At 39.4% G+C, this 24,186-nt stretch overlaps 1 protein-coding gene across 2 annotated transcripts; it reads left to right on the top strand.

Annotated features, from left to right (window-relative positions):
- Window positions 1-20,795: 20,795 nt before the first annotated feature.
- On the top strand, window positions 20,796-23,745 carry LOC145120118 (putative magnesium transporter NIPA1). 2 transcript variants are annotated; one of them, XM_079055908.1, is made up of 9 exons: window positions 20,796-20,924; window positions 21,256-21,465; window positions 21,785-21,841; window positions 21,958-22,048; window positions 22,168-22,328; window positions 22,528-22,655; window positions 22,735-22,872; window positions 22,988-23,080; window positions 23,424-23,745. In XM_079055908.1, exons 2-9 carry the CDS (start codon window positions 21,336-21,338, stop codon window positions 23,586-23,588), a joined length of 963 nt encoding a protein of 320 aa, XP_078912034.1. In that variant the 5' UTR covers window positions 20,796-20,924; window positions 21,256-21,335; the 3' UTR covers window positions 23,589-23,745. The 2 variants fall into 2 exon arrangements, with proteins under 2 accessions (XP_078912034.1, XP_078912033.1); XM_079055907.1 differs by having other exon boundaries at window positions 20,796-21,136.
- Window positions 23,746-24,186: the final 441 nt, after the last annotated feature.

Genomic DNA, 24,186 nt, shown 5'->3' with positions numbered 1-24,186 from the left:
CTTGCTCATGTAGTTGATGTGAGCCAAAAGGTGAAAGACATAAAGAGCATCCCAGAAGTCCGCGACTTTCCCGACATATTTCCCGAAGATCTTCCTGGAGTGCCACCAGAACGTCAAGTCGAGTTCAGAATCGACTTAATTCCTGGAGCTACCCCTGTAGCCAAATCGCCCTATCGTCTAGAACCAGCAGAGATGCAGGAACTATCCAATCAACTGAAAGAACTGCTCAACAAAGGATTTATCAGACCAAGCTTCTCACCCTGGGGAGCACCGGTCTTGTTCGTGAAGAAGAAGGATGGATCGTTCCATATGTGCATCGACTATCGCGAGTTAAACAAACTGACCATTAAGAACCGATACCCTCTTCCATGAATAGACGACTTGTTCGACCAATTTCAAGGAGCGAGCAACTTTTTAAAGATTGACTTAAGATCCAGGTATCACCAGTTACGAGTTTTAGAGGAAGATGTTCCCAAAACAGCCTTCCGAACTCGTTATGGTCACTACGAGTTTGTAGTGATGCCTTTCGGATTAACCAATGCACCCGCGGTGTTTATGGACTTAATGAACCCGGTGTGTCGTCCTTACTTAGATAAGTTCATGATAGTATTCATCGATGACATACTTATCTACTCACGCAGTAAGGAGTAACATGGTCAACACTTACGACAGATCTTGGAAACTCTACGAGTAGAAAAACTTTATGAGAAGTTCTTGAAGTGTGAATTTTGGATTCGGAGAGTCGAATTCCTGGGTCACGTGGTCAGCAAAGAGGGAATTCACGTAGACCCTTCCAAAATCAAAGCCATCGAGAACCCGTCAGCACCAAGGACGCCTATTGAAATTCGTCAATTTCTAGGCCTCGCTGGCTACTATCGCAGATTCATTCAGAACTTCTCAAAGATCGCGAAACCACTTACCACTTTGACCCAGAAGGGTGTGACCTTTGACTAGGAAGAGAAATAAGAAAAGGCGTTCCAAACGCTGAAGCAAGCCCTATGCAGCGCACCGAAATTGTCCCTCCCATAAGGGATAGAAGATTTCGTGGTATACTGCGATGTATCCAACCAAGGGCTTGGCTGTGTTCTTATGCAAACGGGGAAAGGTCATCGCCTATGCCTCAAGACAACTTAAGACACACGAAATCAACTACACTACTCATGATCTTGAGTTAGGAGTAGTGGTATTTGCTCTAAAGATCTGGAGACACTACCTGTATGGTACGAAAAGCACTATCTTTACAGACCACAAAAGCCTTCAACATATATTTGATCAGAAGGAGCTCAACATGAGACAGCGACGGTGGGTCGAGCTACTAAATGAATACAAACGTGAAATTTGTTGTCATCTCGGTAAAGTCAATGTAGTAGTTGACGCCCTTAGTCGGAAAGAGTACTCAGGTCGTAGAGTCAAGGCATTGACTATGACAATCCATTCACATCTGTCCACACAAATCAAAGAGGCTCAGCAGGAAGCCTTGAAACCTGAAAATGTGGCAGGTGAAACCCTAAGAGGAATGGATAAGAACTTAGAAGTCAAGGGTGACAGAGTCTTTTACCTCATGGATTGGATCTGGACACCGAAGCTCGGTGGTTTCAGAGATGTTGTCATGAATTAAGCACACAATACTTGATACTCCGTTCATCCAGGTTCAGACAAAAAGTATATGGACCTCAAAAAGTTATATTGGTGGCCTAACATGAAAGCGGAGATTGCTACCTTTGTGGGCAAGTGTCTGACTTGTGCCAAGGTTAATGTAGAATACCAAAAGCCCTCAGGTTTACTACAACAACCGGAGATACCTGAGTGGAAGTGGGAACGGATTACAATGGATTTCATAACCAAGTTGCCCAAGACAACGGGTGGTCTCGATACCATTTGGGTGATCGTTGACAGGTTAACCAAATCCGCGCACTTCCTACCAATCAAAGAAACTGACAGGATGGAGAAACTAACTATGACATACATTAGGGAGATTGTACGACTACATGGTGTTCCCATATCTATTATCTCTTATAGAGATAGTAGATTCACCTCAAAATTCTGGCAGTCGCTACAAAAATCCCTGGGGACTAGGCTGGACATGAGTACAGCCTACCACCCACAAACTGATGGATAGAGTGAGAGAACTATTCAAACATTGGAAGACATGCTGAGAGCTTGTGTGATCGACTTTGGTAAAGCATGGGATATCCATTTACCATTGGTCGAGTTTTCATACAACAACAGCTACCATACTAGTATCAAAGTTGCTCCATTCGAAGCCCTCTATGGCCGGAAGTGTAGATCCCCTCTGTGTTGGGCTGAAGTGGGTGACACGCAACTAGCTAAAGGACAAGTTCCTGATAGCATTCTCACTGGTCCGGAGATCATCCGGGAAACGACAGAAAATATTATACAAATCCGTGAGCGACTAAAAGCCTCTAGAGATCGACAGAAAAGCTACGCTGACAAAAGACGGAAACCCTTGGAATTTCAGGTTGGTGACCTCGTGCTATTAAAAGTCTCACCCTGGAAGGGCATGATACGCTTCGGAAAGCGTGGCAAACTGAATCCAAGGTACATCGGGCCTTTCGAGATTCTCGCTAGAATCGGTCCGGTAGCTTACAAACTCCGACTACCTCAAGAACTTAACAACGTACACCCTACCTTCCACGTGTCCAACCCAAAGAAGTGTCTATCTGATGAGACTCTTGTTATCCCACTCGATGAAATCGAGATCAATGATAGCCTCAACTTCGTGGAAGAACCAGTAGAAATCATGGCTAGGGAAGTCAAGCAAACTAAACAAAGCCGTATACCCATAGTGAAGGTTCGCTGGAATGCCAAACGGGGACCTGAATTCACTTGGGAGCGGGAAGATCAAATGAAACAAAAGTACCCACATATTTTCCCTTAGTCCGTGTGTATCTCTTTAGATTTAATTTCGGGATGAAATTCTCTCTAACGGGGGGATGATGTGACAACCCGTTATTTTCGATATTGTTAAAGTCAACCAAAGTTAAACTTGGGTCAACTATGGTCAAACTTATAGTTTTGATCTATATTATTAAGTTTAGATTTAAAATCTCTATGTGTTTAAGCCTTTTATTAGAAGTGTTAAAAGAATTGGAAAAAAACCACTCAAAATCGAGAAATCTCGCAGGAACCGAAAACCCTCGCAAGGGTTGTGAACTCCTCGGACCGTAAATGTCCGAAGCCACAAACCCTCGGTTCGCAGCCGCAAACGGTTTCCAACCGTGAACCCTCGGTCTTATCCTCTTGAGAACCCTAGGTCTTATCCTCTCGGTTCGCAAACCCATGCATGTGTCACGTCAAGCTTATCCTCCTATATAGGCAAGGAACCAAAAACACTTCCTCACTTCTACACCTTCTAACCGAAAAGACACTCTTTGCTCTCAACATCCTCAACCGAAAACCCCCTTTTCTCTCTCAACTATCATCCGAAAAAGCCTTGAATCTCCTTAGGATCTTACCAAGAACATCAAGTGTTCTTCATTTCATCAAACTATCACCTTCCTTTTTGGTGATCTTAAACCGAAAATGCTTGGATCATCTTGGTTTCACCAAGAACACCAAGAAACACCAAGATCTTCATGTGGCTGAAAACCCAAGGTTGGCCGAAAACGCCTTGCAGCCTCACGGAATCACTTCTAACACTCTTATTTGTAAGTGAAACTTACAAATTAGGCTATTTCCTTAACATACTTGTCATTATATTCACTAATTGTATACATATATATTACGTGAAATGCTTTTAGGACTCGTTTTTGTCACGGGATTTAACTTGTGGAAATAACATCCGATATCGAACCTTTAATCGAATCACTCACATAAGGTGAGTTCATACCCCTACAATTTACCTTTTTCAATGTTTTTAGGGGGAGAATACAAGCAAAACACAATATAATTGTGTTAACACTTACATGTGAAAGCAAACAAACAAAAGAATTCTTATGCTTATAAATATTGTTAAAACCATTTTCAAACTCTTTTTAAACTATTTTAGATTTCTGTTTATATCAAAATCATACTCATTTGTATATTTATGTATAGTTAGGCTTTAACAGACTTAGGACAATTGCTCATACCTTAACTCCTACTCCTTATTTGGTTGTGGGCTTAGGGTAGGATCACTAGTCCGACTGTCGGTTAAATCATAATTATACATGCTAAATATATACATGAGTATTAAAACTCATTTCCAAAACATACTTAACTCATTTGTATATGCTGAGCAAATGGGTCTTTTCTCCAAATCATTTATAGTTCAAACAAACATACTAGTAAACTATAATAGGTATAGTTTAGAGAATCAATTCATACTAATTTCTAGATCAGAGAAACATTACATGAATCAATACATGCATACTATTACTTTTTATTGCAAAGTACACTACTCATTTACAAGAACAAGAAACATATACATACTATACGTAAACAAGTTAACTAGAATGTGAAATACCACTTCATGGTACTTAGCAACATTCTTGCTAAGTCATGTTTTATAACCAGAGTCTCCTGGAGGGAGAGCGTGAATTTGTGTTTAGATATATACGGGATTGACAATCCCACACCTTGGCTGTTAGCTACAGTTGGGACCGGCAGGTCTACGGGTGACAAATGTCATATCTTTTTCGACGCCTGAAGAACGTCGTGTTTTATACTAGTCAATTAAGTATGGTTATAACCTCATTCACATTAAGCATTAACTAAACAATTCGGTTTACGAGACAAACATTTCTTCAGTGGTTTTATTTTAAACAAAACTACTAAAAGATATTATCTTCCATTACATACACACAGTGATGTTCACACATGAACAAGGCATATTACTTTTCTAGTAAAGATAGTTTACAATATGGAAAACATACATTTATACTATTTCAAGTACAAACATACATTTTACACTATTTCAAGAGAACAAAACATACAAACAATTGGGTCTTGGGTAAAAGACTACTTTTCATTTTAAGTAGAAAATATTGGATTTTCTGGGAAGTATACTAACATTTTCATGAAACAAATACAAACATTAGACACTAAATACTTATGAACTCACCAACTTAAATGTTGATACTCTCTTTCAAAATAACTTGTATTCTCCGGGAACCAGTAGATCAGTACACTAGCACAGGTTTTGAGAAGACGGAGCATGTTCAAGACCCGTCTTTTATTTTGCTATACATTTTGGTGTCATACAACTATACAAAGAACACACATGTATAAACTATATTATTAATGCAATGGATGTTGTTGCTTGTTTTAATATTGTGCATTGTTATGATACTGTACATGACGTCCTCCACCCCCGAATGTTTCTGCCATCTCGGTTTGGGGGTGTGACACATGGAGATTCGGGACCCGCCCACACTTTGCTGTCTAGGAGATTCGGGCCCCGCCCACATTCCGCTGTCTAGGAGATTCAGGCCCCGCCCACACTCCACTGTCTAGGAGATTCGGGCCCCGTCCACACTCTGCTGTCTAGGAGATTCGGGCCCCGCCCACACTCTGCTGTATAACATACATACAAGTATCACACAGACAACAAGTATATCTACTCCTATCAAATAGTCACATAACTCTACTCAAATAATACTATGAGATTCGGGCCCTGCCCACACTCAGCTACTATCATATCACATATACGGGCCGACCTTGGTGCCATAGACCCGTTCCTACTGAAGGAAACTCACCTCTCAAACTGGGTGCTAAACTCGTGCGTGAGGAATCTCTGCTGGCTGATCCCACGGCTCCCCGACTATCTCTATACAATAACACTTAGTGAGAAAACTGAGAATCCTTCTAAGGGTAAAATGACCATTTTACCCTTGCTCAAAGTCGACATCCTGTTCACGTCAAAGTCAAGGTCAACTCCCAGTCAACCCCAACTCGTCGAGTTGTCTCCTAACTCCTCGAGTTCCATGCTATTCAATCTTGTGATAACCTAGTCAACTCGTCGAGTCCCTTCACAGACTCGTCGAGTTCTACTTTGTACAGAATCGGGACAAAGCGACTTAAACTCGTCGAGTCCCTCCTTGGACTCGTCGAGTTCTTCAGTTTCTGAGTCCTAATCATGCCCAACTCGCTGAGTCATCTCCTAGGCTCAACGGGTTCACTCAAAACTAGAAAAGGGTTAGGGTTTCACGACCCGACTTTCCGAGTCACAAGAACAACTCGCCGAGTCCCTCATATACCAAATCCATACAGTCGATTCTAATCAGTTCCAATGCTTCCAACTCATAGATCTGGACTCCTTAGACTAGAATTACACGTAAAGTTGCTAACTTTACGTGAATGCATGGTGTTATGAAGCTAAAACACCGACCACAAGCTAAATTGGAGGTGTAAGTCATGGAATAGGGCCATGGCTGAATAAAGGTGGCAACTTTGAGCTCTTAAAGCTCAAGAGTGCCCAGATCTGAAGTCCTTACATCCCCAAGAGTTCAAATCCCGGAATGATCTTGGAAATGGCCCAAAAGTGACAATATACAAGCTCAATTGAAGATCTAAGTGAATAGAAGCCAAGGTATAAGCTTTATACCTCAATCAAGTCGAAAATGAGTCCTAAGCTCTGGATCTTCATCCTTCCTTCTGCAAATCCAAGTCCTAGCTTCCTTCTTCTAGCTTTAAATCACAAAAATGGCAAGAAAATAGCTCGAGATCACTCAAGGTTGATTAGGGTTTCGAGATTAGGGTTTGGAGGTGATAGAGACTGGGGTGGAGACCAGATATGATGCTTAAATAGGGTGCAAGCCCTAAAGATTAGGGTTTCATCCAGGTTGTCCTACTCGTTGAGTCAAGACCCCGACTCGTTGAGTAGCTCACTTAAAACCCGCGCATATACTGCCTTCTACTCGACGAGTTAGGGCCACCAACTCGTCGAGTAGCCCTTCCAAAATGAATAAATAATTAAGTTAAATACATACCGAGAACCAGGCGTTACAAGAAATCAAGAACTTTGACACAAAGAATTGTTTAAGATAGGTTGCGACCGACAGAAAACGGAGGCGGCCAGAACTATGATCATCGACGCCACTAAAGAATCGTATGCGGGCGGTGAGCATTCGAAGTTGAGTAGACGAAGGCACTTTGGCAGCGTCCGATCCACAAAAATCGTAATTATCTGTAGGGTTTTAGTTGCTGTTATTATATTTTTGAAAACTATTTGTTACTTAACGAACTCCTAGATTTTTGCTCTTACGTTTTTTTATAAGGTTTAGAGATTAAAAATAGATTATGATTAGAAAATATATAAGATCAAAATTGTTTGTTATCTTTCCTTTTCTCCAAAGGGTGTCCAATTTGTTTTGTCAAAGGGTGTCCCATAAAATTTATGATATATTTAGTAAATAAAATTTCAAACTTAGGGGTGTCCATGGACACCCTTTATGTGCATGTAGACTCGCCTCTGGTCTTGGGGAACTTACTCGAAATAGTATTAGTTTGAGTCGCAGGACTGAAGAAGGAATCTGCTGTGATGATCGACTCAAGGGTTGCAGCCTCAGGCTGGGTGGTCGACTGATGGCAATAGATGTTGCTTTCTGCATCAGGGTTATTCTCTTCCTTTCACCTATGCTCAAGGGAGGATAAAGATCGAATGTGGGCCATTCGATGGTTGAAAGAGGAGATGGTGATCTCGTCGTCGGTTTTGTTGTAAGAAGGTGGAGTTTAGTTCGCAGTAAATTGTCTTTGTGTCGTGGCGAAGGGATGTTTGAGATTCAATGATTCTTGTGGTTCGATGGATAAGGTAAAGGCCATGTCGAATGTGGAACAAGCGTCATAGATCTTGGATGGTCAGGTGTGTGCGCGAGCATGAAATTAAGTGGTTTCTGCCTTAGGACTCGAGAGAGTTATGTAGTTATGCTGGGTTGTTGGAGTTATGTTTTGAGCATCTATAGGGGTTCTTGAAGTTTTCGAGAGGATGATGAGGTTGTGGATCAATTCTCAAAGTGTATGGTTTTCTATGCGAAGGTTCAGTTTGGAAGGAGCTTGGTCTATCCAATGGTGTTCTAGCCAATTTTGCTAACTTAGTTGGCGATGCTGGGTGAAAGGCCTCCGAAGTCTCCTTCTGAGATTCAGAGTTGTCTCGACCGATGGATCATCTTGGGTTGTTTCATGCGTTCTGAGAGCCAAGTCGGGGATGTTCATGGTTAAGTCGATTTAAGGATTTAGGGTTGCAGACGTAAGTCAATGATGGCTTAACCCTAAGTGGGGGATAACCAGGTGTTCCACCTGGAGAGTCATCGTATGGTCCGATATTTATGGTTTCATCGTGATGGGTCAGAGTAACCTGTAGTTCAGGATGTTAGATTTTTGTTCAGGATTTATGGCTACATTGAGGAAGGGAGTGGACTATCATCAAAGTGTTAAGATCTGGATGAATGGGCGTTGACCTGCTATTTTGATTTAGAGATCATGGTTAGATCATGGTGTGGGTCGGTTAGTTATGGCCGAGAATGGGCAGTCATCGATATGGGAGATAGCTTCAGAGTTTGATAAGAGTTTATCGTAGGGGTTTTTCTCAGTATGTGTGGGGTCAGCGGGTTTAGTTTCCAACCGAATTTTGATCACTGGTTGTTTTATTTATCAATAGCAGTGGAGAGTATTCGAAGAAATCAAGTTGTATAAACCAAGGATGCAATTGATGAGTCAACCCTTAGACAAATGCAGAAAAGTTTGTATCTTGGTTGAGGTATGGGCATCCCTTCGATTTCTTGGTTGTGGTATTTTCTCTCTTAGTGGGTTTGTAGTGGCAGCTTGTCTTAGTTAGTGGAAGATCAGAAATCGAGGCAACAATGCTCATTTTTCAGGTAGGAACGTGGTTGTACAAGACTTAGTTTCAGCAGGCCGCACCAACTGGGTTAACGACATTTCTGGCTAATTTTGGAACCCCTTCCAAGGTTGGAAGTTCTTTTTTGATCTTTTCCGCATCGGTGGGACTATGGTCAATAGGAGAAGGTGTTCATCGCATCGTCCGATTCGCTAGCACGTCACCTTTTGGGTAAGGTTACGAGTTAGAAGGAACACAGACGGTTAGGGAGCATTGTGTTTCCTCCTAGAGGGTGTGTAAGGATGTGCTTCCAAATTGGAACAAGAGCTCAATTATATATCTAACGCTGATTGTGTGTCGTCATGTTTCGTATAGTGATGCGTCGGTGATAGTGGGTTACGGAAGAGTGTGTGTTTCAGGATGGTATGACTCCTGTATTTTCTGGAAAGTGTTGTGATGGAAGTTGACTGGGTGCCTACCGATTAGTGGAACGATGGTAGTATGTCTTTAGACCCATTGGGCGTTCTTTGAAATTCATCATGTGCGTATTCGGATAATGGAAAGAACGGTGATTATTTGTGAACTTCTCATCCCAATGACTAGTTAGTGTCACGGTATGCTGTGAGCCATAATGAATTTCACTTTTGTGAGTGGAGCCGACAGTTGTGTAGCGGAGATCCATGTGTTGGTTATTAGTTGTGTGGCATAAGACGAGTGTTGTGCAGTATAGTGTGATCACTGGTGGTTCAGAGACCGACAAGTGGAGTTGGGCAGATGTAGGGTGTTGACACATCAAAGATGTCATAGTGATATAATAGCAACTTATTTTTGGGATTATTATTAGTGGACTTGTGTTCATTTTATGATGAGGTTTCGTGTGAGCTCTCTCCCTGTATTACCTATGTAATAGTGGTGTGTATACTATACTAGCTGAGTCTTAGTGATTGGTGGTTGTTTGAGTATTCTTAGAGTTGATGATAGCTCCAGGACTGCTGATAGTCTTAGGGTTGCTGAAAAACTATAGTCTCTTAGATTGACATAGGGGTGGTGGTGCACTGGATGGGAATACCAGGAGGTGGGTGGTGCAGGTGGTTTTGAGACCCTTGAGAATTTTGGCAGATAGTTGTGCGCCTGGCACTGTTTTGGGAGCCTGAGTGTCACACAAGTTTCGATATTGCCATGACTGCAATCGCGAGAGTGATTGGTTAATTATGACTTTTCATTAAGTCGGGTTTGTATATAAGGACCCCAATCATGATATATGATTCTGAGTCAGAATGAGCCGAACCGCTACTGTTCCATTTGACTATCTCCACGGCTGGATGTAGAGTTTTGAACCAAGGGGTGACTTCTTAAGTGGAAGCGAGAAAAAATGATTTCGAGGATGGAATCTAATTTAAGTGGGGGAGAATTGTAACACCCAGTTTCCAGAACAGATCTGTTTTGGGCTTCAAGAAGGCAAAGGCATGATTTTTGGGTTAAACCAGGTGTCACGACGTGAGAATTATATGCTCACGACGTGAGAAGTGATCAAATGGAAATGCTGATTTAATCTGAGCTCACGACGTGAGACTTATGGCTCACGACGTGAGATGCGCTGCAGCCCAAACCCATGATCTTTTAAGGTTCCCTTCGTATTTAAACCTCATAAGCTTCATTTTAGGGTTCTTTAACAGCCTCCTTCATTCTCAAACACAGAAAAACCCTAACTCTAGCCTATCCTTGAGATTCTTGAGCTTTTGATGGTGTTTTGGTGGCTTGAAGAAGAAAGGTTCACCATTGGACCATTGTGAGTATCCAATCTCAAGATTTATGATTCCTTGTTGCTAGATCTAAGGTTTTATGTACGTTTATCCATGGTTTGATGGGTTAGAATGTTGGGACTTCATAAAGTTAGCAACTTTATGGGTCCTTAGAGTCCCTTGGTGATTATATGTGATGGATCTAAAGTTTGGAGGATGTTGGAGCTCATACTTGAGGTTTTGACCTCCTTTTCTTCATTAATGCCCTAATTTTAGCTCAAGCCTTGCATTATACATGCAAGACCTTAAAGCATCGATTTTTATGGTCTTTGGGGGTGTTATGAAGCCTAATGAGAAGATGGATTAGTGGATTAAAGAGTTTTTGCATCAAAATGCCATTCAGAATAATCTCACGATGTGAGCTATGCATGTCACATTGTGAGGATCAAGATGCTAAATTTATTTTGTCCCTTAGTGGCTCACGACATGAGCAATAGGTGGTCACGTTGTAAGGGGCAGCTGTCAGTTGACTTTTGTTGACCATTGACCATTGACTTTTGATCAGTTTGACTTTGGGTCAAACTTGAAAGATTTGGGTTGTTGATTAAGATTCTACCATGTTTTGGTTTAGAAGGTTCGTGGGAGCAAGCAGTGTAGAAAAAGGAGCGAGTCGCAGTGTTTTAGGGTTCTTCGATTCAGGTGGGCTTTTCCTCACTGTACATATGGGTCGAAGGTGATGGGTTTTCAGCATTCTAACACTCCTATGGTGTACATGCAACCCTAGAAACCTTGGATCTATGTTTGACTAAGATACATGCAAATAATTATTTTTCCAAGATTCTTATCCTAACTAGCATGGCATGGGGTACTTGAATCAAATAAAACTAGTAGAATTACTTACCTTGTAGTAGTAGTTGATTGCTTGGAGTTTGAGAGCCTAGCACCAATAATGTGGATGCCTCAAATGGAAGTCACAAATCACCACAAACTTGGAAACTTGAGAGAATAGTCACAAACTTCTTGAAATCGGCCCTCTTAGTTTACACACATCAACTAGTGCAATTTCAAGAACCAAAGCCTCCTTTATATAGTGTGGTGGATTAGGGTTACATCCATGTAAACCCTAATACCCATGTCTTTTCATTTCCATGAGATCCATGGGTTAAAGCTCCATGGAGTATCCATGGACTTTCCATGCAAGCCTAGCCCATTCCAAATAAGCATTAGCCCACACTATATAAATACAAGAGCCCATATTTAATTAGTCATACTTTTGATCTCTAAATTAATTCTAGATTAATTATAGATCAATACTAATTAAATAATATGATTTTATATTAATATATTAGGACTTATAATATATTAATAAATCATAACTTATACTATTCTCAAACGATTATCCATAAATTGTTCGGGTGAAGTGCAACCCAAATGGACCATGTCGGGTCGGGTCAAGTACATACCAAATATAGTTATGGACTTAGACACTATATCCAACAGTCTCCCACTTGGATAAGTCTAATAACTATAGTTGCAAGTATGACTTCAGGAACCGATCAGCAATCGTAGCTCTTTAAACTCTGTTGAACTATGAAGTGCCATTTTAGATAAGTGATCATATAATCCTCTGTTCTAGATATCAGCCGGACAAATACATGGAACATGGTCTTGCTTATTGTCCAGCATTTGTTTCCCGATTTCCGATTTGTTTGACATAGAACTTAACTGAACATCAATTTAGCTCTGACCGGGCCCGATACATAGGTCAAAACAAAATCATCGAGGGGCCCATATATCGCTTCTAATCCTAGAAGGAACAGATAAACTTCGACTCATATGTTTGCTCTACTACTTGTTGAATTACACACAAAAGCACGGTTTATAACATCGAGTTACCAATGCGTTTTCGTGCAATCAATGCATAACCAACTCATAGGCAACAAATCATATCTCTAGGTTTGAAGACTTATATGATATTACCGTCTCACGATCACTCGAGATAAATTCCATGAAGTGATACAAGTGAGCGTGGGTTGAATCCAATACTCAGAACTTATGAGCACTCATGAGTGCTGTAGCCCCGCTTTGTCTAACATCTTAGACCTCTACAAGCCAACCCATGACAGTCTTGATTCATATCTACTTCCAACATATGACCGACTGTGGAGAGTTTGAATAATATGATATAAACCATAACATAATTATTCTGGAAGTCAAAACATGCAAAAAGAAATAATAGTAAACGATTGACAAGAGATAGCAACACTTTACTCATAAATAACAACTTTTATTTATCATCAAATGTCAATTACATTTTACAAATTTCAAGATTATTTAACTACTAAAACTAATATCATCCTTCAGCCCTATGCTCCGAGCATGCTGGAGATGCTTAGCCCGAGTCAGTCCCTTCGTGAGGGGATTTGCTGGGTTCTCATCCGATGATACCCTCTTTGCCACGAGGATTCCTTCTTCTATTCGATGTCTGATGAAGTGATATTTTCTGCCAATGTGTCTGGATCTCCCATGATCTCTTGGTTCCTTGGCTAAGGCAACCGCACTATTGCTGTCATAGAAAATCTCCATTGGCTCCTTTATAGCTGGTACAACAACAAGGTCTCCGATGAAGTTCTTTATCCATATAGCCTCCTTTGCTGCCTCGCTTGCTGCTATATACTCTGATTCACAAGTGGAATCAGCCACTGTCTCCTACTTGGAACTTTTCCAAGTAATTGCCCCTCCGTTTAGAGTAAAGACCCAGCCCGACTGAGAGCGGAAATTATCCCTGTCAGTCTGAAAGCTAGCATCACTGTACCCTACAACTCTCAAGTCCTCACTGCCACCGAGGGTAAGGACCCAGTCCTTAGTCCTCCGTAGGTACTTGAGGATATTCTTTACCGCAGTCCAGTGTGCCTTGCTAGGGTTCCCCTGATACCTGCTAACCATGCTCAAAGCAAAGGCTACATCAGGTCGAGTACACGTCATAGCATACATGATCGATCCTACAGCTGAAGCATAAGGTATTCGACTCATTTCTGCTATCTCAGCCTCAGTACTAGGGCTTTGTGTCTTACTCAATCTGGCGTTACTCTGGATGGGTAACTCTCCTTTCTTGGAGTTATGCATGTTGAACCTTTTCAACACTTTGTCCACATAGGTGATTTGATTAAGTCCAATTAGTCTTTTACTCCTGTTTCTCAAAATCCTTATCCCTAGGATATAGGCAGCTTCTCCAAGGTCCTTCATAGCGAAACACTTCCCAAGCCAGGACTTTACTTCCTGCAGGGTTGGGATGTCATTTCCTATGAGTAGTATGTCATCCACATACAGTACCAAAAAGCTGACTATACTCCCACTAGCCTTGATATAGACACAGGATTCATCTTTACTCCTTGAAAAGCCAAATTCTTTGACTTTCTCATCAAAGCAAAGATTCCATCTGCGAGGTGCCTGTTTTAATCCATAAATGGATTTCTCGAGCTTACACACTCTACTGGGGTACTCTGTACTGACAAAACCCTCTGGCTGAACCATGTAAACATCTTCAGCCAACTTTCCATTAAGGAAAGTGGTTTTGACATCCATTTGCCATATTTCATAATCATGAAATGAAGCAATGGCTAACAGAACCCTAATAGACTTAATCTTGGCCACTGGTGAAAAGGTCTCATCATAATCAACTCCCGGAGTTTGAGAATAACCCTTTGCAACCAGTCGTGCCTTATAAGTGTGTACATTACCATCCATGTCGGTCTTCTTCTTGAAGATCCATTTGCACCCAACTATCTTACGATCAGGTACATTGTCAACCAAGTTCCAAACTTGATTGTCATACATGGACTGTATCTCGCTATCCATAGCCTCTTTCCATTTAGCAGCCTCAGGGCCTGCCATGGCTTCCGTGTAGCTGTTAGGCTCATCCAGATTTACCAGTGTGTTATCACTGATAAGTGTCTCACCTTCTGCAGTAATATGAAAACCATAATAATGCTCATGTGCATTCCTAACTCTGGTGGAACGCGTCAGAGGTATAGATTCTTCAGTCGGCTCAACAGGAGTTTCCTCCTCAGGTTGAGGGCTAGGGTTTGAGGTTCCTTCACCACTTGACTCTTGAATTTCCTCAAGGTCAATTTGCCTCCCACTGTCTCCTTGGCTCATGAATTCTCTCTCTCGAAAGAATCCTCTTCTTGCTACAAAGACCACATTATCACTGGGTCTGTAGAAGATGTAACCAAAGGATTTCTGTGGGTAGCCGATGAAAATACACCTTTCGCTTCGGGGTTCGAGCTTATCGTGAGTCTCGCGTCTCACGAAAGCCTCGCAACCCCAAATCTTGATGTGGTCTAGATTGGAAACTTTTCCAGTCCACACCTCGTGAGGTGTTTTGGCAACCTTCTTTGTAGGGACTAGATTAAGGATATGGGCGGCAGTCTCTAAGGCATACCCCCAAAATGAGATTGGTAGCGAAGCTCGACTCATCATGGAACGAACCATGTCCAACAAGGTCCGATTGTGCCTCTCAGCTACACCATTCAACTGTGGTGTCCTAGGAGGTGTCAATTGTGAGACAATCCCGCATTCCTTAAGATAGTCAAGGAACTCAGTACTAAGATACTCACCACCACGATTAGATCGAAGCATCTTAATGTTCCTGCCAAACTGATTCTCCACTTCTTGCTTAAACTCTTTGAATTTCTCAAAGGTTTCTGACTTATGCTTGATTAGGTAGACATATCCATATCTACTAAAATCATTAGTAAAAGTCACATAGAACCGATTAGCATCTCTTGTGGCGGTTCTGAAGGGTCCACACACATCCGTGTGTATGAGGTCCAACAAACCTTCACCCCTAGCACAAGTGCCAGTAAAAGGTGACTTTGTCATTTTATCAAGCAAACAAGATTCACAACTATCATCTGACTTTAGGTCAAATGACTCCAAGACTCCATCCTTTTGGAGTTGGCCTATGCGTTTCTTGCTTACATGTCCAAGACGACAATGCCATAAGGATGCTTTATCTAAGCTAGTGGAAGAGTTAATACACAATACATTATTTCCTAGATTATCTACAACAGATACAGTTTCATACACGCCATCACAAGGTAATGCTTTAAAATAAAGAACATTATTAAAGAAAGCATCAATACTACCATTATTATTATCAAAATAAAAGGTAAAACCTTGTTTATACAATGCATGAAAGGAAATAACATTTCTTGCCATTTCTGGCGAATAATAACATTTATTCAAATCTAATGTAAACCCACTATTTAGCACTAAGGAATAAACTCCTATCTTGGTGACAGGTGAAGCTTTCCTGTTTCCCATGATCAAGTTTATCTTTCCCTGCTCCACATTCTCACTTCTTTTTAGTCCCTGCAAATCACAACATATGTGAATACCACAACCTGTATCAAGGACCCAAGACTTAGAATGAGGTGAGTTATTAGACAATATAGTGTATATACCTGCATGGTTGGGTTTTACTTTCCCATCCTTCAAATCTTGCTGGTACTTTGGGCAGTTTCGCTTCCAGTGCGACTTTTCATGGCAATAGAAGCATTCAGCCTCATTAGGGTTAGCAGAAGGAGTGACAAAACCTTTCTTGGTTTTGATTGAAGAGGAGCCTTCAAGGGTCTTACCCTTGGTACCCTTAGAAGGGTTCTTTCTCTTCTTCCCTTTGTCATGCCCGATTGCCAAGACATTGGCCGCAGTTGGAGTAGGAGTAGGAGTAGTAACAACCGACTTACCCTTTAGACCACTTTCGGCGGTCTTCAAGAGTCCTTGAAGTTTGCTGAGGGTGACTTCTTCCTTGTTCATGTGATATGTCATGCGGAATTGATCATAACACGATGGCAAGGAGTGCAAAATGATGTCTATTGCTAACTCCTCAGGGAAGTTCACATTCAGCTTCAGTAAACGGTCCACATACCTTTGCATTTTCTGCATGTGGCCCGTGATGGGTTCACCATCCTTCATTCGGGTTGTTATCATGGAGGAGATTATTTCATAACGAGCACTTTGATGGTAGCGGTCCATCAAGTCCTGGTGCATCTCAAAAGGATAATAGTCCTCATAGGATCTTTGGAGCTCGGCTGTCATGGTGGCCATCATGATGCATGCCACTTTTGTAGCATCTCTTTCATGTACCTCATATTCAGCAAGCTCTTCAGGAGTAGCAGTTGGCTCGGGTACCTTCAGCTCCTTGTCGAGAACATATTCTTTGTTCTCATACCGAGTGACCATCCTGATGTTTCTGATCCAATCTGTAAAGTTGGACCCATCAAAGATGACTCTTCCACAAAGATTCATGAGAGAGAAGGAGCTAGTAGGGTTTGAGCCAGAAGCATTGTTATTGGAAGACATCTGAAAAGAAGAGGGAACAGATTAGATTAGATATAGAGATAGTCCTTAACAAAACACCCAAATATAATATTAAGGCTAGGACCCAACACAATATTTTATAACTTAGAAAAGGGATGCCGTAATCTAAGCTATAAGATATTTGAAGGTAGGTGAATGACGATTCACCAATTTCCACCATGAAAAACGAAATATTTAATTAGGTTTTAATTGGTTTAGAAACTCCTAGATTCTTTGAGATTCATTGAACTTTCTTCAATGGCATGTTTCAATCTCGAGTGTGCCCTTCAAGTTTTGTGACTGGGATGCCGATGATCATAAAACAAGGTGTGAAGTAACCATGCAAATTACTTGGTACCCTTAATGTATTACCCCTCAATCGATGTGCCGGTTAACCACACACACTCCATCGATACTATGATAAACATTAAGTCACCCTTTACCTACCTTGTTAAGTTCAAGTTAGTGTGCCGGTTAACCACACACGCTCCACTAACGACTTAAACAAAGTGTAAAGTGTAATTTCATGGATTAGCACCTTATTCACATTTTCCTAAAATAACTAAGATTGAGAATTCAATAAAGTTTAGTTACTTTAGTATTATCATTATACTTTTAATGAGAATTTATAAGTCCTTGTCCTACCCGTTCGGCTAACGACTCTCCACCGATCAAGGAAGCGGTGGGTGAGAGTGGACACCCATTAAGTTGCCATTTTATAGGCAACAACCTTATACCCCCTTATAGACCGGCTTCGTGAATGAGGCGTACTAGCGGTAATACGACTTGATCTTATACATATATAAATATTATTAAACTTATAATATTATAAAGTATAAGGGTTGAATTTTAACTTTTAAAATTCTAGGGGTTGGAACTAAAGTTTTTAATATGACTTTACATGTTCCAAAACTTGAGGGCAAGTTTTGTAAACTTTCAAAACTTTTCATTTCTCATAACTTATGAGTTAATGGTTATTAAAAATGAAGACTCTTCATTTTTTGTAACCTATGTGTTCTTTTAATGGTTATTTATAAATGTGACTTTTGGTTATCCATAACTTAAGAACTAGTTATGGACTCCATTAAAACACATAAAGATCAAGAATTAATCTAATCAATTATTAGCACATAATTTCTATGATCTTCTAAACTCATATGTTTATGAATGTTCATATCAAAAATTTCAAGAATCGTAAGTACATATACAAAACTTGAAATTTTGATACGAGCTTTTGAACAAAACTTCGATTTTCAAGTTTTTTTTTTTTTTTTTTTTTTTTTTTTTTTGCATCAAGTATCAAATAAACAAACATGGCTCTGATACCACTGATGGGTTTTCAGCATTCTAACACTCCTATGGTGTACATGCAACCCTAGAAACCTTGGATCTATGTTTGACTAAGATACATGCAAATAATTATTTTTCCAAGGTTCTTATCCTAACTAGCATGACATGGGGTACTTGAATCAAATAAAACTAGTAGAATTACTTACCTTGTAGTAGTAGTTGATTGCTTGGAGTTTGAGAGCCTAGCACCAATAATGTGGATGCCTCAAATGGAAGTCACAAATCACCACAAACTTGGAAACTTGAGAGAATAGTCACAAAACTTCTTGAAATCGGCCCTCTTAGTTTACACACATCAACTAGTGCAATTTCAAGAACCAAAGCCTCCTTTATATAGTGTGGTGGATTAGGGTTACATCCATGTAAACCCTAATATCCATGTCTTTTCATTTCCATGAGATCCATGGGTTAAAGCTCCATGGAGTATCCATGGACTTTCCATGCAAGCCTAGCCCATTCCAAATAAGCATTAGCCCACACTATATAAATACAAGAGCCCATATTTAATTAGTTATACTTTTGATCTCTAAATTAATTCTAGATTAATTATAGATCAATACTAATTAAATAATATGATTTTATATTAATATATTAGGACTTATAATATATTAATAAATCATAACTTATACTATTCTCAAACGATTATCCATAAATTGTTCGGGTGAAGTGCAACCCAAATGGACCATGCCGGGTCGGGTCAAGTACATACCAAATATAGTTATGGACTTAGACACTATATCCAACAGAAGGCACCAATGTCGACCCACTAGTTTTGGATATGTATCCTTATGTGTTTGGATACATCAGTAGTGGTATGCTGATTAGAGTACCAGTAGGATGGTTATCGAGCTGTTAGATATATTCATATCCTTATGTGTTAGAATGCAGCGATAGAGGTATGCTGGTTAGAGTACCAGTAGGCTGGTTACCGACCTACTAGATATATTCATATCCTTATGTGTTAGTATGTAGTAGTAGAGGTATGCTGGTTAGAGTACCAGTAGGCTGGTTACCGAGCTGTTAGATATATTCATATCCTTATGCGTTAGGATGCAACAGTAGAGGTATGCTGGTTAGAGTAACAGTAGGCTGGTTACCGAGCTGTTAGATATATTCATATCCTTATGTGTTAGGATGCAACAGTAGTGGTATGCTGGTTCGAGTAGCAATAGGCTTGTTATTATCTAGTGGGATGCCTTAGGGTCGTATGTACTCATGTATGATAGCCTGAGAACTCTTGATCTAGGATTTCTTGCCTGTTCCTTGTTTGGTTGTTGCTCTAGAGTAGGATCATCTTTTTGGGTGGCTATCTCACTTCTGGTTACTTATGGCTACACATTCCATTGAGATTTTCCGGTAGCGGCGTAGTGTGTTGTGAGGAGTCTAGTAAGCGGTAGTGAGTCTTCTCACTATACTTGTCTGTGCAGTAAGATACATATGTGCTGACCAGTTGGATGCATTTGCTATGATATGTGTTGCTGTGTGTACTGAGACTTCGGGTAGTCTCCAAGGTTGTTGATAACCCACATGGCGTGCTGTTTGTCCACCGAGACTTCGGGTAGTCTCTAGGGTTATTGTTAACGTACAAGGCGTGCTGTTTGCCAACTGACTTCAGATAGTCTCCAAGGTCGCTGATAACCCATATCTGTGTATGCGTGTTGTGTTGTATGTGGTATTTGGGGAAACTCACTAAGGTTCGTGCTTACTTAGCTGTTATTGTTTTCAGGCATCATTTATGATCGTGGAAAGACGAAGGCGTGTCTATACACATTCATCCGCAACAATGAAGATCCCATGTTTACTATAATACTCTGATATTTTGATGTGGAATTGTATTTGACATTATGAGTTTTCTTGTGATGGTTTTTATGAAAACTGTTTTTTATATGGAATTAAAAACAAAATTTTTTGTTGTGAAATTGGGATGTTACATGTTGATTCCCACACGAGTTCAGGACTCGAAGGGACCTATGGACCAACTGCTTTTGAATAAGATTTGACTCACATGTTAGAACCCAAACCCATCAATCCTTGGGTTGAAACAAAAAACCGAGCTCAAAAACAACAAACCTAAACCTATTCAAAAACCAAATCCAATAAATTTCAAAAGCCAATAATCGAACTTGTCGGTTTGGGTTTGAGTTTACCCCAAAACGACTCATGCTCAACCTTATTTTTTAAAACCTTTTAATATATAAATATTATGCACGATCCTACTATCATATGGAAAATTTTACGATTTTACTCACAATCCTATTATCTTATATCGATCTTAACTTAAATTCAATTTTGTTAAAATCAAATTTTTTTAATAATAAAATCATAAGATAATAGGATCCTAACATCAATATGATTGCTATTTCAACAACATTGCTTTTACCTTTTGTAAAAATAAAATAAAAATGAAAGCACCAAACCACGAGAAATGAAAATGTAATTTACCCTAATATATTTTAGTGGGTAGAAATTGAAATCCAATTAAAGCGGGATCTTTAGACAGATATTCTGTGGCGAGAGTTGATTTTATATTATTATATTTCATTTTTATTTTTCCAGGCTCACCACGCACGACAAGTAACCGAAACTGGTTTTGTTGCTTCCCATTCTCTGTTCCACTTCTACCCCAAAAACCCTACGCTCTTCTCTCAAAATGGAATAGATTGTAGGAGAGACAGAGATAGGGCGTACACCTAGAGGTAAAGGGAGATACATATTGATGTACAAACGTACATACACACACCCCCATCATGTTTGTATATTATTTTCCATTATTGGTATTTAAAGGCTTTAAAAAGTTGAAATCTTTTTAAAAAGCCATTCTTTTAAAACCGGTGGTGAATTATATTACACATTGTGTTATAGAAAAAGATCTTTCTTCAACCTACCTTTTGGCCAAGACACCGAAAAGGTGAAGTGTTTATGATTGATTTGAGTTTGATTGAGTAGAGATATACAGAGAGTAAGGTTTTTTAAATTCTTTTGATACGAGGGTATTTTTATATTATCGTGCAAATTTTTGGGGTTTAGGGCAGAATCAATCAAGTAATCTCTCTCGCACTCTCACTTCCTGGACTGAATTTTGTTATTTGATATTTTCTCCATTTTTAATGGAGGAAATATCATCTGATAATATTCATGGACTTATTCTTGCTCTTGCATCAAGTATATTTATTGGGTCTAGCTTTATTATCAAGAAAAAGGGTCTCATGAAAGCTGGTGCTTCAGGAACCAGAGCAGGTTCCATTCTTGTTCTTGTTCTTTTTTAATTCTTTTAGAATATTGTGTTTGTATACAGGTGTGTATAAAATTATAGATGTAATTTATGTTATATTGATTAAGTTGCTCATCCTTGATCATGAATCATTGTTAATTCAAAACCCTAGTCTAATCTTTATGTAGGTAAATAACTTAATATCAAATCCTAATACCATATATGTCAAGAGTAGAGTTGTAATATTCTTTCAATCAAAAAATTCCTTAATTTTGCTTAATGTAAAATGAAGTTGAATACATTTTAGAATATAAAAAACTTATTGAAATGGGGAATCTGTTTCAGGTTCAGGAGGCCACTCATACTTGAAGCAACCTATGTGGTGGGTTGGGATGATTAGCAGTAAGTACTAATTTAATCCCAATTGACTTTCATTTGTCTCTAAATACATTAATCTTTTAATAAAATCATGTCTTTTTTGAAGTCGAATGACAATATGAGATTCTATGAAATTGCAGTGATTTTAGGCGAAATAGCAAATTTTGCAGCGTATGCATTTGCTCCTGCCATTCTTGTTACCCCTTTGGGAGCGCTAAGCATAATTGTCAGGTTAGTTTTTTTGCAAATGATAATTGTTTTTGCAATTTGAATATTTTTTAAGAGATTATGAGAAGGCTTTGGTTGATGCAAAGATGACATTTTTATGTGTTTTTATGTAATGAATGCAGTGCAGTGTTAGCCCATTACTTTTTGGATGAACGAATGCATATATTTGGTGTTGTAGGGTGTGCACTCTGCTTAGTGGGGTCCACCACAATTGTGTTGCATGCTCCACACGAGACACTAATTAGTTCAGTCAAACAAGTGTGGTATTTCGCAACTGAGCCAGGTATGCTTAATGGGTTAAGCACTTAATCTTCTTGACAACTATATATGACTCTTTCTTTTTTACTTAATCTTGACATATTGACTTAATGGGTTAAGCCAAAAAAACCTAGCTTAATGTATCAACATCCATTTACCTATTTGCCTTTTTTGGAATGTAAGGATAAAATGGTCATTTTTTGATTACTTTATGGTGTAAACAGGTTTTTTGGTCTATGCTTCCATTGTAGTGGTTGTTGTTGGGATACTCATATACCATTATGAGCCACTTTATGGGCACACACATCTAGTGATATATGTTGGAATCTGCTCTCTTATGGGCTCATTAACGGTTTGTCTTTTGTTTATCTTTTTTATTTTTTTTTATAGATATCTTTCGTGTGTGCTCTCATTAGGGTTTTAAAATGTAGGTTATGTGCGTGAAAGCAGTGGGAATTGCCATTAAGCTATCGTTTTCAGGACATAATCAGTTCATATACTTTGAAACATGGTTTTTCACCTTGCTACTTCTTGCTTTCTGTCTTATGCAACTAAACTATTTGAACAAGGTACGCACGATTGTCAAAATTTAAAATTGTTATTATAGTGCTTACTCTAGTTGAAAATCTTTGATTGGTTTTATGAAATCTTGATGTTTATTTTATAAATTGGGAATATTTGCAGGCACTAGATACGTTTAATACAAATGTGGTTTCTCCGGTGTACTATGTCATGTTTACTACCCTCACCATTCTTGCTAGCATAATCATGTTCAAGGTAATTGTGATTCTCCATTTTGTTACACATGATATGACAAAACAGACGCCCTTGTACTGTTTTTGACATGTATTGGACTGAGAACTGAGACTGAGACCCTGACACGGGCTCACTCTAATTTTTATCTGTGCAAAAGACGTAAATGCCGTCCTGATCCTCATCATAAAAAATAACCCTAAAAAAGGTTGACACAGATATTGATGTCAATAGGACAAATTGTTAGTTTTTGTCCCACACAAAAAAGGTGGTGGGACATGGGCTTTTGTCTATGCAAAAAGACGTAAACGCCCTCCTTTAGTAAAACTTTTATGATTAAATTTTGTGGTGGTGTGCATGATGACAGGACTGGGACAATCAGAGTGGGGCCCAGATTGCAACGGAGCTTTGTGGTTTTGTGACAATTCTATGTGGGACTTTTCTTCTTCACAAAACTAAGGATATGGCCATGGTGGGTTCACATCCACAGGTCACAACTGCAGACACAAACTCCAGACAGCTGGAACTTTGACATAGAGAGTCTAGATTATTGTTAATAGTAACGGATTAGAAAATTTATAGAATGGGGAGGAGTGTTACAAATTGGTTATAAATTATCTTCAGGGAGGCCAACATTCTTTGATTATGATTTTATACTAGAATTTGTAGATGATATTTTTTTTTTACTATATTGATTATATAAGTCGCAAAACCCCAACATAAAGAGTTCGTCCTTTTGAATTCTTTGTGTCGCAGAGAAATCTTTACTCCATACCACAATTTGAAGGTTGATGTGGGCAAGTATTTGACATGCTTTATGGGATTAAGTACTATTTATTTCATCGATTTTTAGGGCTGTTGCAATGAGGTGAGATTTTATCAAGATCATGGAAAATATAGCTTTAAGAGTAAAGTACAATTTTGGTCCCTATGCTTCACCGGTTTTTGCTGGTTTTGTTCAAGTTCAATTTTTGTTTCAAAACTGTCTTCGTGGTTTGATGTTGTCGTGGCTTTTCTGATTAACAAATTTATAAATTAAACCCATACTATAATCCTTAATCACTAATAAAATTAAAAAAATAATAAATTAATTTGAACTACATCTTCTAACCGGGTCAAGATTATCATAA

Source organism: Lactuca virosa, chromosome 6, assembly GCF_052849685.1.
Source record: "Lactuca virosa cultivar CGN04683 chromosome 6, Lactuca_virosa_CGN04683_v6, whole genome shotgun sequence".
Classification (NCBI taxonomy): Eukaryota; Viridiplantae; Streptophyta; class Magnoliopsida; order Asterales; family Asteraceae; genus Lactuca; species Lactuca virosa.
Note: the sequence above shows the minus strand (reverse complement) of the source record. Positions and strands in the feature narration are given on the sequence as shown.